Source organism: Pimephales promelas, chromosome 15 (assembly GCF_988280905.1).
Source record: "Pimephales promelas chromosome 15, fPimPro1.hap1.1, whole genome shotgun sequence".
Lineage (NCBI taxonomy): Eukaryota > Metazoa > Chordata > Actinopteri > Cypriniformes > Leuciscidae > Pimephales > Pimephales promelas.
Genome location: NC_142783.1, coordinates 23,049,963 through 23,065,625, shown reverse-complemented (window position 1 = coordinate 23,065,625; position 15,663 = coordinate 23,049,963). Strand labels below are relative to the sequence as shown.

The following is a 15,663-nucleotide window of genomic DNA, read 5'->3' as shown; positions in this document are numbered from 1 at the left end:
TTGTCGGATAGGAACCGTCCGTAGCTTTTCGCAAGAGTTCAAATTTTTGAACGCATCCGGATGACCAACGGACACGATTTTCTTCGCACCGCACTCGGTCGGACCCGTCTGCGAATCTCCATAGGAAATGAATGACTTCCGGTCGTTTCGCAGCCGCATCGGAGCTGATTTCAACTGCCAGTGTGAAGGCGGCGTAAGTTCTTTGTACTGTCGATTATTTATATATAATCAATATTATTGATTTTAAGACTTTCGTATCGTCACACAGGCTGGTGAACGCCTTTTTACTACTAACGTCTCATTGAATTGCTTTCATGTGTAGAATCGTCCGCAATTCAGTTATGAACAGCCATTGCCCTTGAAGAATGTCAAAGTGTGACACATCCACAGATCATTTTCATGTCTGGTTGGTAATTGTGTTTTTATTAGTGCGCAGAAGCGCAGCACAACAATGACATCACACACAATGAAGTGAACTGCTAACTCGTTTTCCCTGCTGCATGCTTTAGCAGAGCATAATCAACACACTGACTTCACACAGCTCCTTTCGCTCTCTCTCGCGGCTCCCATACTTGGTGTCTTTCTCTGTTACTGGTGGCAGATTGAGAGATCTGATACAGCTCTGGTTAGCACTGGTGCTCAAAGCCCTCCGGCTGTTTCTCTTGCATATTTTGGCACGGTTCTCTTTTGTGTAAGAGTTGAGAGAGTTTCTGTTATTCAGACACTCAATACTGTATAATTAACAACAGAGACGGCACCACAGACAGCAACAACACAAACATTAATACAGAAACATCGTAAAGTAAATTAGTTTTTGCTGGTGTGAGCTTGGTCTCACCTCACTTTGTATTTGTGTGTCTGTGTTGGCATAATTAATGTGTTAATGTCTTTCAGTGGTCACGTTAGACCTCAACCGAACCAGATCTAGGCCCCCAACAGTTCCATTTCTGGTCTTACTTCCCTGTGGAATACTGTCTCTCCATTGAGTCCTTCTCCACCGAGACCAAGATGGTCTGAGATGCTCACTTAACATTCACTCCTGGTTCTCACAGTCTTGCTGTGGTACTTAATTGGAAGCCCCCAGCGTCTCATAAGATAAACGTCAAACACATATAACACCCCTGATTCCAGGTCACCGATCACCGCTGTAGTGACCGCCCGACGAGGGTTTAACTCTTGGAAATACTTACAGAGGACTCTCTCATTGGCTGGACGGGACTCCGGGGCGATGCAGCGGTCCGTCAAGATGTGTTTGCTGTCAAGTGGGATCTGCCTCCGATAAACGCAATATAGACTGCGTTCTTCAGTCCCCATCCAGGCGAGAGTGACTGAGTTGCAGGTGCGCAACTTGTTGAAAGACTTAATTTGCAGTGTGGCGGGAAACACCGGTACAGCTCGGCGGTGGTACGCCGATGATGCCTGAATTTTGAGACAGAATTTGGACTTCCCGAAATTGCTTTTAGGGATTGCCGATGAGGACCCTGGAGCCAAAGCCTGGAGCTGGATGAGGTATGATGGGGCACCATGCAACCATATCTGGGCCACCTGGTGTCCCACCTCCTGAGACGTCAAAGTCCGTCCTTTACTAGAGACGGTGACCTTGACTTTACTAGTGCCGTTACAGGTGTGCAAGGTAAGGAGGCCATTTTGTTGCCGCCCACGAGGTTTAAAACGAAACTGTTCCCCCTGTAGATTGCTTGCGTCCCCGCTCAGGGTGACCCATTTGACCTGGCCTTCCCGTAAGGATGTGACAGCTGGACGAGCCTCCTCGTGTGTGCGGGTGAAAGTGCCGGTGTATGCCGCACTTGTGCCGTTAACTCTGTCCACTACAAACACATCAAAATAGTACTGTGTATCCGGAAGCAGGTCCGAAACCGTGCACACACTTTCGACATCCCTGCACACACATCCAGGGTCCTCAAACTTGTCAGCTGTCGACGATTCGCGATCCGCAAGGGTATCCGGGTGCCGCCACCACCATTCTTTAAGCGTCGCCCACACAATCTCCTTGCTTTGTTTGTCCCTTCTCTGTCTCTTCTGCACACTCTGTATCTCCTTTCGGATTTCCTCACGGGCAGCGCAAAGACTTCGGTAATTGTGCTTGTGGTTGACTAACACGCAATACTCGTGATGTGGCAGGTGACCATCTTTAACATCTATGGATGAGCTCGGAGCCCAATTTAAGGTGACGCTGGTCATGCCCACCCCCAGTGTGTGCACTCTAGGATCTGAAGGCAGTTCCGGGAAAGCCCCCGAGGGACCAGGACCTTCGTGGAGGTATGCCGACACCTGCGTGTCCTGATCGTTTGATTTCAGCCGCAGGATGTAGATGGACGCTGGAGCGTAGGCAGGACCAGTGTAGGTGTCTACGGCATTGCCGGTGTAGGTGTAAATCCTAACCTCTCTTCCAGAACCTCTCCACCAAACCTCAGGCATGCTCTTCTTCGAGCCCCCTGAAAAACGAAGCATTTCAGATCAAGATCAAGCATATTCAAAAGCTCTAATCAAAAGAAAGCTAAAAAAAAAACATTGGGCCGCAATGCCGCATAAGACTGTTTTTCATGCAAACCATCATTACTTTTGTCGGCACACTTTTAGAGAGAACATTTGGTAATCAAAGTGAATAATTTAAAGGTGTAGATGGGGACCCCTGAGTTCACAGTCTAAATGATTTATATGTCACTTTATGACTTTATAATGCTGCTTTGCCTGCCAGACTAACCCTTCATTTCAGTACATGCGCATGATTATGAAAGAAGAGTGCAGAAACGTACAGTATAAGGATTATTCTGGTACTGTTCAAACATGATGCAGATGTGTCTTCCAAATATAAATGAAGATAATTGAAAAATGTATTTAGCAACAAAATAGTTTCTTTAGCTAGGGTCTAGCATTATGAATGAATGATAAATATTTATTAAATTATTTTATAATGTCATTATATTAAATTATATTTTATAATATTATAATATAATTTTATAATATGACATTATATTTATAATGTAAAAATATTTTATAATTATAATTATATTTATTAAATTATTTTATAATGTCAAAAAAATTGGTAACACTTTACACTTAGGTTTAGGTTCATTATGCATTTATTTATCTTGGTTAAATGTAATTTTACATACACAAATTATATATTTTTACATTTAAAGTTGTATAAATTAACATCCAACATGTACAAATATGCATTAACAATGAAAATCAGGATATTTATAATTAACATTAAAAAAAAAAAACTGAAAATGAGAATTCTGTAGTCATTGATGTTATAATAAACCTGTATCACTATTCTATTACTTCTGTGGACAAGTAAGTATTGTAAACTACCATTAAAATTAGAAACAGATGTTAATGTTTATCCACCCAGACTGTGCTTGCATGTGTTGTCTCTTTGTTTCTGTTTGAAAATGTTTTACTTTCTATCAGGAAACAGCCTGGAGATTTGGAGATGGATAAGAGGAGAATCTTCTGTCCATAGAGGCCCTAAAGCAACACAACAGCAGTTTTACACCTACTAATTAAATCAGTGAGCCTCAAGCGACTGCTTCGCTTCTTCATTAGAGCCTCTGAAGGGATGTAACCTGTCCGCCCTATGGACACAAAATCCCTGAGTTGTTTGTTAGCCCTGGTTAGGGCTATGCCAGTACTCCCCAAACACACAAGTACAAGTACGTGTTCGCATGCATGCACAAATATACCTTCAAGCAGACACAAGTCCATGAATAACACACACAAACTCACAGTGCGCTTTTTTAGGTGGTTTATCCTTCAAGGTCCGAACAGCCAAGCTCCATTCGATGGGCACTGCACAGGGGCTCACAGTAACAGACAGCAAATCAGCTTTCTTCTTTAGTGTGAAATACAGTCTGAAACACAGATACATATCTGTATGTATTAGAAACAGTACGTATGATATGGTTTGATCTAATTGTCCATAAGACAATTAAAAATCTAATTTTATATTCTATAAATGAACCATTACCATCAATTATTTAGTCAAACAATATCCTTTCCCAACTATATGTACCAGCCTAATCATGTATCATCAAAGAATCTACTCTACTCTATTGCATTCATTCCTTTGTAAAATAAAAAAACTGACATCTCACAATTATGACTAATTCTCACTCACAGTTGTGACTTTGTATCTTACAATTAGGCTTAATTTCTTATTTGAAAATGTATCTAAAAAATACCTGTTTTATTTTTTACTCTGAAGCAGAAACACACTTTCATAAAAGACCCTCAATTTAAATTAAACTGCTTACAAAATCATTGTATTTATGATTCTGACATCAGAAACCCAAAGACTTTAACACATGACTGCCCATATTTATTAGTAAACCCCATTCTGTTGTCCGAACTCTTGATCTGCTCACTCATATTATTATTTTTAAACACCAGGGTCACATTTAGCAATTTTCCACCAACTCTGTGTATTGTTCAGAAGGGTCTCAATATTAGAAATGAGTAGATGAAGTTTATTTTAACAAAGTCCCTAATCATTTCAGTCTAACCTTTATAGTTTGAGCAACATGCCTTTGTATCTTGAACATTTGGCATCTACATTGCACCTTTCAGCAAGGCTGATTCTTATATAAAGAAAGCGTTTACATTAAAGAGGCCCAAAAAGTTCACACAATAATGAAAATTGTCACAGACATCACTGGAAAGTTTTTAGTTCAGTTGGATATGGCAATAGCAGAAAAATGAGGAGTAACGTTGACTGACCCTAAAAAGGGAGAAACCGCGTACTTCTGTTGCATGCTCATGATTATTGATTGAATTCAAACTAAATCCTATGTACAAGGTTACATGATTGTTACATGATTTATGTATAGCGAGTGCTTCCCTACATTTTAACAGGACGGCGGTACAATTATCACATGCTGTTTTTAAGAGGTTTTCTGTGCGCAAACACCCGAAGCGTGTGCCCAGAATGCTGCCTCTCAGACAGCGCATTAATAGCCTATTAAATCTAGTATGTCTCTGTGTGCTTTAACGCACAAAATGTATGTTAAAATGCCCATATAGGCAAGCATCCTTGTGAAACAGTTATATCTTAAGCATAGACTGTAAAAATAGGTCTTAAGTGAACATAAACAGTTGAAAAGAAAACTCATGTAACAGTATGCTGGATACGTGCAGCTCTTAAAGTGACAGCAGCCTAATAATCCCACTGCTGTCTTCGTCCTCGATGTTGATCTAACAACGAAAATCACTGCTCTTGAATGGTTGAGCCCTGCTTTAGCAACTCAAAATATTCAGTGTGCTATTAAATAAAAGATAAAATATGACAGAGCAATAATAAGAACAGTAAAATTAACAGTAGCTAACAATACATTTTAACAGGCATAATAAAGCAAGAAAATAACTAAAAATAACTTTTGGCTAAGCCAAATAATTTGATTCATATTTTTTTTTTGGTTTGCCCAATATGAAAAAATAAAAATGCAATGAAAATACAGTACTCATCAGTACTCGTATTGGAAAGTAGCCGAAAGCGGTATTGGTGCATCCCTACTAAAAAGTGTATGACATGATGCTTTTAAATAACATGCCGCAGAGCTTCCTTGGGGACTATTTGACTACTGTTGTTTGCACAGGTTGATCTTCTAATGAAGGTGAGGAGAAACAAAAGCAATGACTTCAGAATGACTGATCTCTGATAAGCTTCTATCGATCCATGGCCACCATTTAGATATGCATCTCCACAAACCCTAATGTTTACAGATCACAACTGATGCCAGGTGCACTATCCCTGTAGAGTGCTTTGCTCATGCAGGAAACACATTCACTCCCCCTCCATGAATAACATCACACTGGGCAGAATCTGGTAAACCGCCCTCTGTGCATTCTGGTAACACCAGCCATTTGGCAACCGCCACTTCCTCTGACCTTGAAAACGAGCTTGTGTGGCTGCCTTGAGTCAATGGTGTTTGCATCTTCAATTGCGCATTATATTTTTTTTTCTATGGAAATAGTCAGACATTATTTAAGACTCGGCTTTTGTTTAATGCAATTCGGATCTCTTATTTGCATGCCACTGGCTCACCAGCATAGCACATTATCATAATATTGATTTCATTCTTCTGGTAATCAAGTTTAACTTTGACCTTGACTAAAATAAAGGGTCATCGTTTTAGTTTGAGGGATTACTGGCTGGTACACTTAGGTATGTCCATCCCACACCTTTTTAATGCAATTTATAGTGAGCATTTTATGTGGAAGGCACAGTTACAATATTTTAATAGATTAATTAATTTGATTTATGATCAGCAGCTCCTGCCCTACAGCTGTGCATTGAAACACACTCAGTTCTTCTCTCTCTTTCTCACACTTAGTCTGAAGCCTGACACCACCTCTGTTACGAATGAGGGAGCAGTTCTCACTGTGATTCTCACTGGCTAGTGTTGCTAATGGAAAAAGAAAGCTGCAGTTTTAGTTTAGTTTTAGCTGCTGGGTTTGGGTTTAGCCATGGGTTTGATAAAGAGGAAATCTGTGGCATGATTTTAAGACCATTAGCGAGAATTAAACAGATAGGAGATCTCTTTTACCAAAGATGTTTAACAGTTTTAGTCAGGTTTAAAAAATAACAACACTGACCATAAAAATGTATACTGTGAAAAATGGGAATATGGGAATAGCCCTCCACCCAGACAGCACATCATGTACGCATAACCGTAACCATAATAATTATATGTAGATGTGAACTCATGAAAGCCCTATTTGGGTGGTAAATGTTTCTCATGTCGACGCCCAGAAAAAATCATTTGCATGGCACTTCAGTGATAAAACTCATGCATTCAGGTGGCAGTTTATTCATGGTGAAGGAGCGCGTTTTGTGATGCTACAAACCCGGGAATTCGCCTGCTGTAAATAAAATGTCATATGCTTGGAATAACATAAACAAATTCATAATTAATTTAATAATAGGAAATCATTTATTATATAGATTTATCATTTACTTATTTAAATCCGTTTAAATATAGGAATATATACGTGCTATCGATAAAATGGTTTTATGTCTTGAATTTTACCTCAAAATGATGGATGTCATTTTAAAAATGTGAAAATTAGCAGAAATAAGTTATATTTTTAATGGTAAATGTAGTAAAAGTGTAGGCTAGATTTTTAAAATGCATCCAAATTACAGTGAAGCACAACAGTTATCGTACTGTGCTTGGCAGTGGTCAAAAAGGATTTAAACAGTACATTTTTAATTGATCTCGTCTTGTAAACTCAGTGATGTGGATTCGGATGGCAAATGATGGCACAACATTATTTTTATGATGGATTTTTACAGGGGTGGTGGGAGAAAAACAATGACATTCTGGATTCGGACAGCAATAAAACAGACTAGCCCCTGTAAATGTTGAAAATATACCTTACGACCCCATAAGAAACAATTAACATCTGAATAGGGCTTTAAAACTAAACAAGACAGTGACAACTAAACACGACTGTGACAAATATCAGGAAATATTAATTTTGTATTAAGTTAATATTGAATCGTTTTTTCTACCCACCATTTTCAACCCTTTTTGAAACCCGGACAGAGATCAGTTTACAGTGATTTTCAGACGAGTCAATTCCCTGCTGTGATTATGCAGTAATCTCTCTCTGGAGGACTACAATGTTAATTTAAACTCTTCCATTCTTCAATTTCTTCTCTAACTTGAGTTAGAAGCTTCAAAACATACACAATCAGTGATTCTCCTTCATTCTTTACCTTACGGATTGGTCCCCTTGACCAATTTTTATTGGAAATTCTTTATTGTCTATCTCTCACCAGACCCTGAAAAGGTGTCTTTTACCTACGAGCGCGTCCTTTGGGCAGATGTACTGGTGTGACCCTGTTCCCACTCAGCCATGTTGTGGGGTGTAATGTCACTTCATTTTCAGGTGCCAGGGCACTGTTGGTAACGGGACCAGAAAAGAGGGCCATGGCCAGGCAGAGACACCAGGAGAGAGCCATCCTTGTCCAACACAAACAGCCACTCACTGGAAAACAAAGAATGCCATTTGTAAACAAGTGGTAAGAGCTTTTAAATGCATTTTATCCACCATTTTTGGTAGTTTCGAATAATTCACTAAAAGCCACAAGGGTGACGAAGGACAACAATGCTTTTTTAAGTTTTAACTTTGAAAACTATTACCCTAAAATACTTTTGGTGGAGAAAGATTTTAATTGACAAAATAAAGCAAGTTCTCCTTTCATAAAGACACTGTGAAAGGAGCATCTGAATTCTCATAATAACACATTTGAATAAGAATTGACTTCTTTCACCATGTTGTACTGTCCTTTGACCTGGCTGACCTTTGACCTATGACATACTAACAACACTGTTAAAAAATTGTACAAATGATACCTTTAGGGGTACAACAGGTTGTCACTGGGGGAATGGCCTGAAATGTAAATGTATGTTTAGCACTTTAAAAAGCCATCTGACTCACAATTATCTGCCAATTTCGTTTCACTGACGTCCTTTCAGCAGGCCCCACTGCCTGGTTACACATTTCACAATCTCTGCAGATGCAGTATGTCATCCAGATATTGTCCCCCTACTTCAGTTTTGCTCATTTGACACACTGCTATTTGCATATGCAATAGGGAAGTGCACATCGCCTATACTACAGACTGCAGTGAAAAATCGATTTACCATATCTTGTCAGTCAGTCCATCTATTTAGATTACAAATGTCCCATGCCTTGGCTTATGAAAGCTCTGAGACAAATGAGGACATCTGGAAGTTTCAAAGGAACTGATAATTCAGCAGAATTTTGACTTTATCTCTCTTTTCAAAAAAGTAAATCCATCACACTTAAAACATCTGCCTTGTCCTTGATGTAAAAGTTGGAGATAAACTGCCAACTTCAAATTAAAATTAAGATTAAAATCTTCTCAAACCTGTCAAAATCCAGCTCTGACGGCTGAAACTCACATTCTCGGGGAGATCTGCACTCGGGGCTGATGTGCTAGATGACAGTGCTGTTATTTATCTCTCAAGGTGCTGACAAACTCACTGGTGTTTCAACCGACATTCAGCACAAAGGTTATTCATTATGGCTGACAAGCGAAGAACTGAGCTATCAGTCAATCAGTTGATTCTCACACTCCATCTGTTGTGAGGGCAAGATGAGAGAGAGAGAGAGAGGGAGAGGGAAAGGGAGAGAGGGAGAAGGGGATGAGGGAGAGAAAGTTATCCTCATCCCAGCTGATGATTCATTGATAGCAGGAAACATTTGCCTTTATTCAGAGAGAATTATTTATATGAGCAAAGAAAATTTGCTATCCGCTAACACTCGCTGCTCGCTTTGACACTCTCCACACAGAAACCTCAGCGAGACGACGACGGCACTTCAGCGATGCCTGGCAAACACTCACTTGAATTTATATCTCTATTTTTAACAAGCGACATCAAATTGGTTTACTACGGAAGTAGAATTCATCTCTTCTCATTATGTACGAACAGCAGGCTGCTTTGGTACTATAAAAACCCGTCGAAGAAAAAGAACAAAAACCGACCAAAACAGCACCTGGAGGTAATATGAACACCGCCGAGCGGCGTCTGTGGGAGAGAGTTGAGGAAGTTTGAAACTCTCAGATGTTCAATCTGTGTTTATCTGCAGCTGATGGGCCCAGTGATGTGAGTTCACGTCCCCGGGGAGAGAGAGGCAGCGATCAAAGCCATCGTGCTGAAAAGTGTCCCCATAACAACACGCATGGTTGTCGCTGGGGAAACGTTGCCCCGTAGATCAGATGACGACGCTACGCACTCTCTCATCACCCAACCTCTGCTCTGATTATGACTGCTGAACAGGCCCTCATTAGAAACAGAAGAGAAATATGGAGGGGGTGGAAAAGGAGGATGCAAGGAAAGTGTGAAGAGAGAGAGAGAGAGAGAGAGCGAGAGCGAGATGGGAACGGGAAAATTTCCAGGAAGATGAAGAGAGGGATTACGATAGGTGAAAAATAAGACAGTGAAGGTGAGAAAGAAAGGATCGGGAAAAAAGCGGTAAATGGAGAGTGAAGGAGGGAGGAGCCGAACAAGGACGTAGGAGGTGAGAGAAAGACAGGATGAGGAAGGGATAGAAGGAAGTGTAGAAGAAAAATAGAAGACTAAATTGACACGTGCCCATAAGAGAAAGAGGAAATGAATAAGAGCTGGATGAATAGTCATAAAATCTCCCATAAGTCAAGAACATTTTTGAGTTATATTTCATCCCAAAGTCAAAATAAGTATTTGACAATGAGGAAAAAAGGCATGAAAAAAAATCGCCACTTTTTTGCATTGTAAAATTGTTTACATGACATTTTTATGCTAAATTTCTCATTAATGTATAATGCACAAAAAAAATCAATACTGCAATGCAAAAGAAAATTTTATATTATTTACATTTTACTAGCTATATATTTTAAATATTAAAATAACATGATTAAAATATTTATATTATTTGAAAAAGTATTTCATTGTATTTATACACCATATTGTTTGCTGTAATCTATTTAATTTTATATGAATTAAAAAATGTAAATGTAAAACAAAAATACTGTATAACAGTAATGAGAAATGCGATTGAAAATAAATGGAGTGGGTTGCCTGGACACATAACGGTAATGATAATGGGGGATTTGTGGGGGGAAAATACTTAATTTTAGAAAATAATGGCGTAATGCAAAAAAATATGATTTGTCCTAAAATATGCTTAATTTCTGTATGCAAAATATGATATCTGATTTTTTCCCTTTTGATTCCCCATGTCTCTATAGTATAGTACCAAGTCTGTCTGTTCATTAAACCTCACATTAGTTTTATTTCTCTCTATATCTCTCAATCTCTGTATTTACTGTGTTCTGCAAGCTCATATTACTGTACACACTCTCTCTCTTGCTCTCGATCTGTTAGAGAGCTTGTTGATGGCGTTGGTGGCTGGGGTGTCATGTGACACATGCTCTTTGCAGGGGTCCTGACTGCTCTCAGGGGATCAAGATATAAAGCGAGAGAGAAGAGAAGGGGGAGAGGTAGAAAAGAGAGAAGGAAAGACAGAAAAGGACTCCAAACTTGAATGGTATAGAATGAAAACTGAGAACTCATGCAAAGATGTGGGCCGTAGGGGGGTAAATAGACAGAGATGTGCTCAAATGGGGAGAAAGAGGGTTTAGGGAAAGATTGGGGAAGAGTTTAAATATATTATGGTCATGAAAACAAGATCTAATGGCTGACTTTAACAAATCAAAAGTAACACTAATTGCTTTGTCTCTCTTTCCTTTCCTTTCAGTCTCTGTCTCTCTCAAAATTGAATTGAGCTGAATTCAGTTCGGAGACGTTTATGGTCATGCAATTACCATAGCAAATGTAAAATGTAAGTTTTTTTTATTTATTATCATATATAATTTTATATATTTATATCTTTAGATTTTTAATTTGTCTTAATGTTATATATATATATATACACTCACCGGCCACTTTATTAGGTACACCTGTCCAACTGCTCGTTAACACTTAATTTCTAAGCAGCCAATCACATGGTGGCAACTCCGTGCATTTAGGCATGTAGACATGGTCAAGACAATCTCCTGCAGTTCAAACCGAGCATCAGTATGGGGAAGAAAGGTGATTTGAGTGACTTTGAACGTGGCATGATTGTTGGTGCCAGAAGGGCTGGTCTGAGTATTTCAGAAACTGCTAATCTACTGGGATTTTCACGCACAACCATCTCTAGGGTTTACAGAGAATGGTCCGAAAAAGAAAAAACATCCAGTGAGCAGCAGTTCTGTGGGCGGAAATGCCTTGTTGATGCCAGAGGTCAGAGGAGAATGACCAGACTGGTTCGAGCTGATAGAAGGGCAACAGTGACTCAAATAACCACCCGTTACAACCAAGGTGGGCAGAAGAGCATCTCTGAACGCACAGTACGTCGAACTTTGAGGCAGATGGGCTACAGCAGCAGAAGACCACACCGGGTGCCACTCCTTTCAGCTAAGAACAGGAAACTGAGGCTACAATTTGCACAAGCTCATCGAAATTGGACAATAGAAGATTGGAAAAACGTTGCCTGGTCTGATGAGTCTCGATTTCTGCTGCGACATTCGGATGGTAGGGTCAGAATTTGGCGTCTACAACATGAAAGCATGGATCCATCCTGCCTTGTATCAACGGTTCAGGCTGGTGGTGGTGGTGTCATGGTGTGGGGAATATTTTCTTGGCACTCTTTGGGCCCCTTGGTACCAAATGAGCATCGTTGCAACGCCACAGCCTACCTGAGTATTGTTGCTGACCATGTCCATCCCTTTATGACCACAATGTACCCAACTTCTGATGGCTACTTTCAGCAGGATAATGCGCCATGTCATAAAGCTGGAATCATCTCAGACTGGTTTCTTGAACATGACAATGAGTTCGCTGTACTCAAATGGCCTCCACAGTCACCAGATCTCAATCCAATAGAGCATCTTTGGGATGTGGTGGAACGGGAGATTCGCATCATGGATGTGCAGCCGACAAATCTGCGGCAACTGTGTGATGCCATCATGTCAATATGGACCAAACTCCCTGAGGAATGCTTACAGCACCTTGTTGAATCTATGCCACGAAGAATTGAGGCAGTTCTGAAGGCAAAAGGGGGTCCAACCCATTACTAGCATGGGGTACCTAATAAAGTGGCCGGTGAGTGTATATATATATATATATACACAAACACAAACATAATATAAAAATATGACATAAATAAAATGTCTGATATATATATATATATATACGAGACGAGAGAAGAGAGAGGATATATATATATTTAAACCATAAATAAAAATGAGAAACATTCCAAAACATATTTTTTTCTGATATTTTGATTCATTGTAACTTTCATCTGCATTGTGAAGAGTTTTTTTTTTTCGTCCCTGTTCTGGATTTCCATGAAACTGAACCCCCATCCCAAACCACACACTATCTCACTGCTGTACTTTGGGAATATTTAGTGGTCAAAGAGACATGAGTAGAGACACACACAGAAGATGATCGCCATCTCATGTAAAAAAGAAAATAGTTTTCCAAAATACTAAACATGAATACTTTTATCTAAAGCATCTTGCATTCAAGATTTTCATTATCACTTTGTGTTTTCACTGGAAATCAATCCCAAGACTTTGGCGTTGCTGACACCATGCTCTACCAGTTGAGTCCCTGACATGTAATCACAGACACACAAACACGCAATCACACGTACTTACCTCAGCCAGCGCTCAGGGCTTCCACTCTGGAGAAAGAAAGGAGGAGAGGTGAAGAAGAGCAGAAGTAAACGGGTCTGATGTCTTCTGCACTGGTGCTCACAGAAACTCGCCTGTCCTGCTGGAGTATCCTGAGGATAGGGGGAAATAAAGAAAAAAAGAAAAGCCCTCCCACCCTTCTCCTCTCCTCTTTCTCCCTTATCCTCTCTCTTCTCTCGTTTCCACTCCTTTTCTCTCCTCTTTTCTCTCCCCCCCGACCCAGATCAGTGCAGTCTGATAACTGAGGCGCGCTAGTCAAATAGACACGCGCGTGTGAGCTGTGTGTATGTGAGAGAGAGAGAGCGAAGAGGAGGAATTCGAGATAGATGATGGATAAAAGGATGGAGAAAGTCTCTTGGTGAGAACTGTTGTTGTAAGAGGGGTGATAGTGTGTGTAATTGCATTTTTTGAAGTTTTTTTTTTATGGGGGGGGGGGGGGGGTTCAGAGATGTGTGTGTTTTTGAAGATTGCATGTGATTAATTACATTTAGGGAACCACACTATGGATGATTTTCATTAACTCTCATAGAAACCCAAACCATAAACTTCATTATAGGCAGGAAAAACATTTGTATAAACTTTGGTTCATATTTCACTGCAAAAAAAAGATATAAATGATATGTTAATAACTCTTTCATTTCATGTTTTTAATTTAATTGAATATTTAGTTTAATATTTAAAAAAATCACTGTATTCAAAATCACTCTCTTCAATTACATTACGATCAACATTACAAATTTAATTTTTTTTTAAAATGAATGTATTCAATTCATGAGAACAGCCTTTGACAATAACTAGAACCAGGCTATTCGTTTCATTACGGTGATGTGAATTTAGGGAGGAAATGTGTGCAAATGACATGAAAATAATATTTGAATGCACAAAAATATGATTTAGGCTATCCTAAATATAAAATATCCTACAGTATGATTTATTGTCTTATTGAAACTTAGTGTAAAGTTGTTTTATCAGAACTAGCAATATAGATACATAAATATTGGTCAATATTTATAAATACATCAGCACTGAACATAAAGTCCCTCACACCTGAAGCGTGGGTGTGTGTGCATTTGTGTATTTGTGTATTGTTCCAAAGGTCAAGTGCTCTTCTCAAAGAGATTGAATATGGACATGTAATTGTGAGTGTTTTTCCAGAACTCGACACCGTGCCTCTTTCCTCCACACAATGGTATCACTCCATCTTCCACCCTTCCCTCACATTCTGTCCATCCTCCACAGCAGAATAAAAAAGGCTATTTGCATTGTGTTAAGCATGTCTCTTGGGCCTTTTTGAATGTATTCTATAGGTGCTTCAGCCATGCTATTGAAGTAATGAGAGCACTCCACCCATCTGGTCATTGTGTGCGTGTGTGTGTATGAATGTATGTGGCAGATCCAGCGAAAAACCAGAGCTCATCCAGGATTTGATTTCCCTGACCAATAGATATGTAAGAAGTGATTTCTTTGGCCACCAGTGGCTTTGGTTCAGATCAGGTTGTCGGTGACAAGAGGAACCTGATATGATTAACAATCAGAGTCCTAATGATGCTACAATGTTCTTGACAGTCACAGTCATACTAAATCCAATTTGGAAAGAGGAAATTCATCCTAAAAACCCTTGAGATTATATTTCATGTCCTTGATCATCTTTTTTTTCGCTCTCAGCGGTAGAAAGTTCTGGCTCTAAAAAGGAGAATGTTTGCAGGAACGTGGGTTATAATGCTTGGTCATTAGTGGTGAGATGTGTAAAGTGAAACTTTGGCCTTAGTTTCTAATATTCATTTAGACAAAATGACTCTTTTCAGTAGGTAAATGTGAGAAAATGAGAATAAACAAGTGAGCTGCCATGCTTCTGTCGGCCAAAACAGGCAGCTGCTTATGAAGTGTGGCCCTGTCCCAAATGACACATACACTGTGTAGTTGCAGACTTGCGAAAGACACGTTTACATGTAGTCCACGAAACTGTAGAGTATATTCCATTTGTCATTTTAGACCCCTTTTGAGGCTAATAATAGATTCTTTTTTGAAAATTAATTTAGCATACTCTATTATAATGCTGTGATACCTAAATTCACTTTTGGTTTTGTTTTAATTTATATATATTTTTTAAACAGTGTAGAATCCTAATATTAGCTATTTTGTCGTTGTCAGTTTAGTATTGAATGAAATCGAACTTTAGGCTATTCATAATCAACATCTTGACTCATCTACCATATTGAATAGTTTGCATTCTCTGCATAATACATACAATTCTGGCCAAAAGAAGGTTTCTTAGAAGTCAACAACAGCCTTTGCATGCTTATGATGCTATCTACTAGGGGTGTAACAATATGTGCCACAATATATCGCAAATGCAACAATACGTATCGTGGATAGTCCGTCCCCCC

At 39.3% G+C, this 15,663-nt stretch overlaps 1 protein-coding gene across 2 annotated transcripts; it reads right to left on the bottom strand.

Annotated features, from left to right (window-relative positions):
• Positions 1-404: 404 nt before the first annotated feature.
• Positions 405-13,461, bottom strand: ndnfl (neuron-derived neurotrophic factor, like). 2 transcript variants are annotated; one of them, XM_039685236.2, is made up of 4 exons: positions 13,241-13,461; positions 7,827-8,013; positions 3,751-3,875; positions 405-2,453 (listed from the first exon to the last, which is right to left on the bottom strand). In XM_039685236.2, the coding sequence occupies exons 2-4, from the start codon at positions 7,985-7,987 to the stop codon at positions 1,027-1,029; spliced, it is 1,713 nt and encodes a 570-aa protein (XP_039541170.2). In that variant the 5' UTR covers positions 7,988-8,013; positions 13,241-13,461; the 3' UTR covers positions 405-1,026. The 2 variants fall into 2 exon arrangements, with proteins under 2 accessions (XP_039541170.2, XP_088976511.1); XM_089120385.1 differs by lacking the exon at positions 13,241-13,461 and adding an exon at positions 8,955-9,120.
• Positions 13,462-15,663: the final 2,202 nt, after the last annotated feature.

Bases quoted from the DNA above. Each gene is read 5' to 3' on its own strand.
- ndnfl (XM_039685236.2), bottom strand. From the start codon at position 7,987: ATGGCTCTCTCCTGGTGTCTCTGCCTGGCCATGGCCCTCTTTTCTGGT. The intron at 3,876-7,826 runs GTAAAAGACACC...TCTGTGTTTCAG, and splicing joins CCCAAAGGACGCGCTCGTAG to ACTGTATTTCACACTAAAGA. The intron at 2,454-3,750 runs GTGAGTTTGTGT...TTCGTTTTTCAG, and splicing joins ACCACCTAAAAAAGCGCACT to GGGGCTCGAAGAAGAGCATG.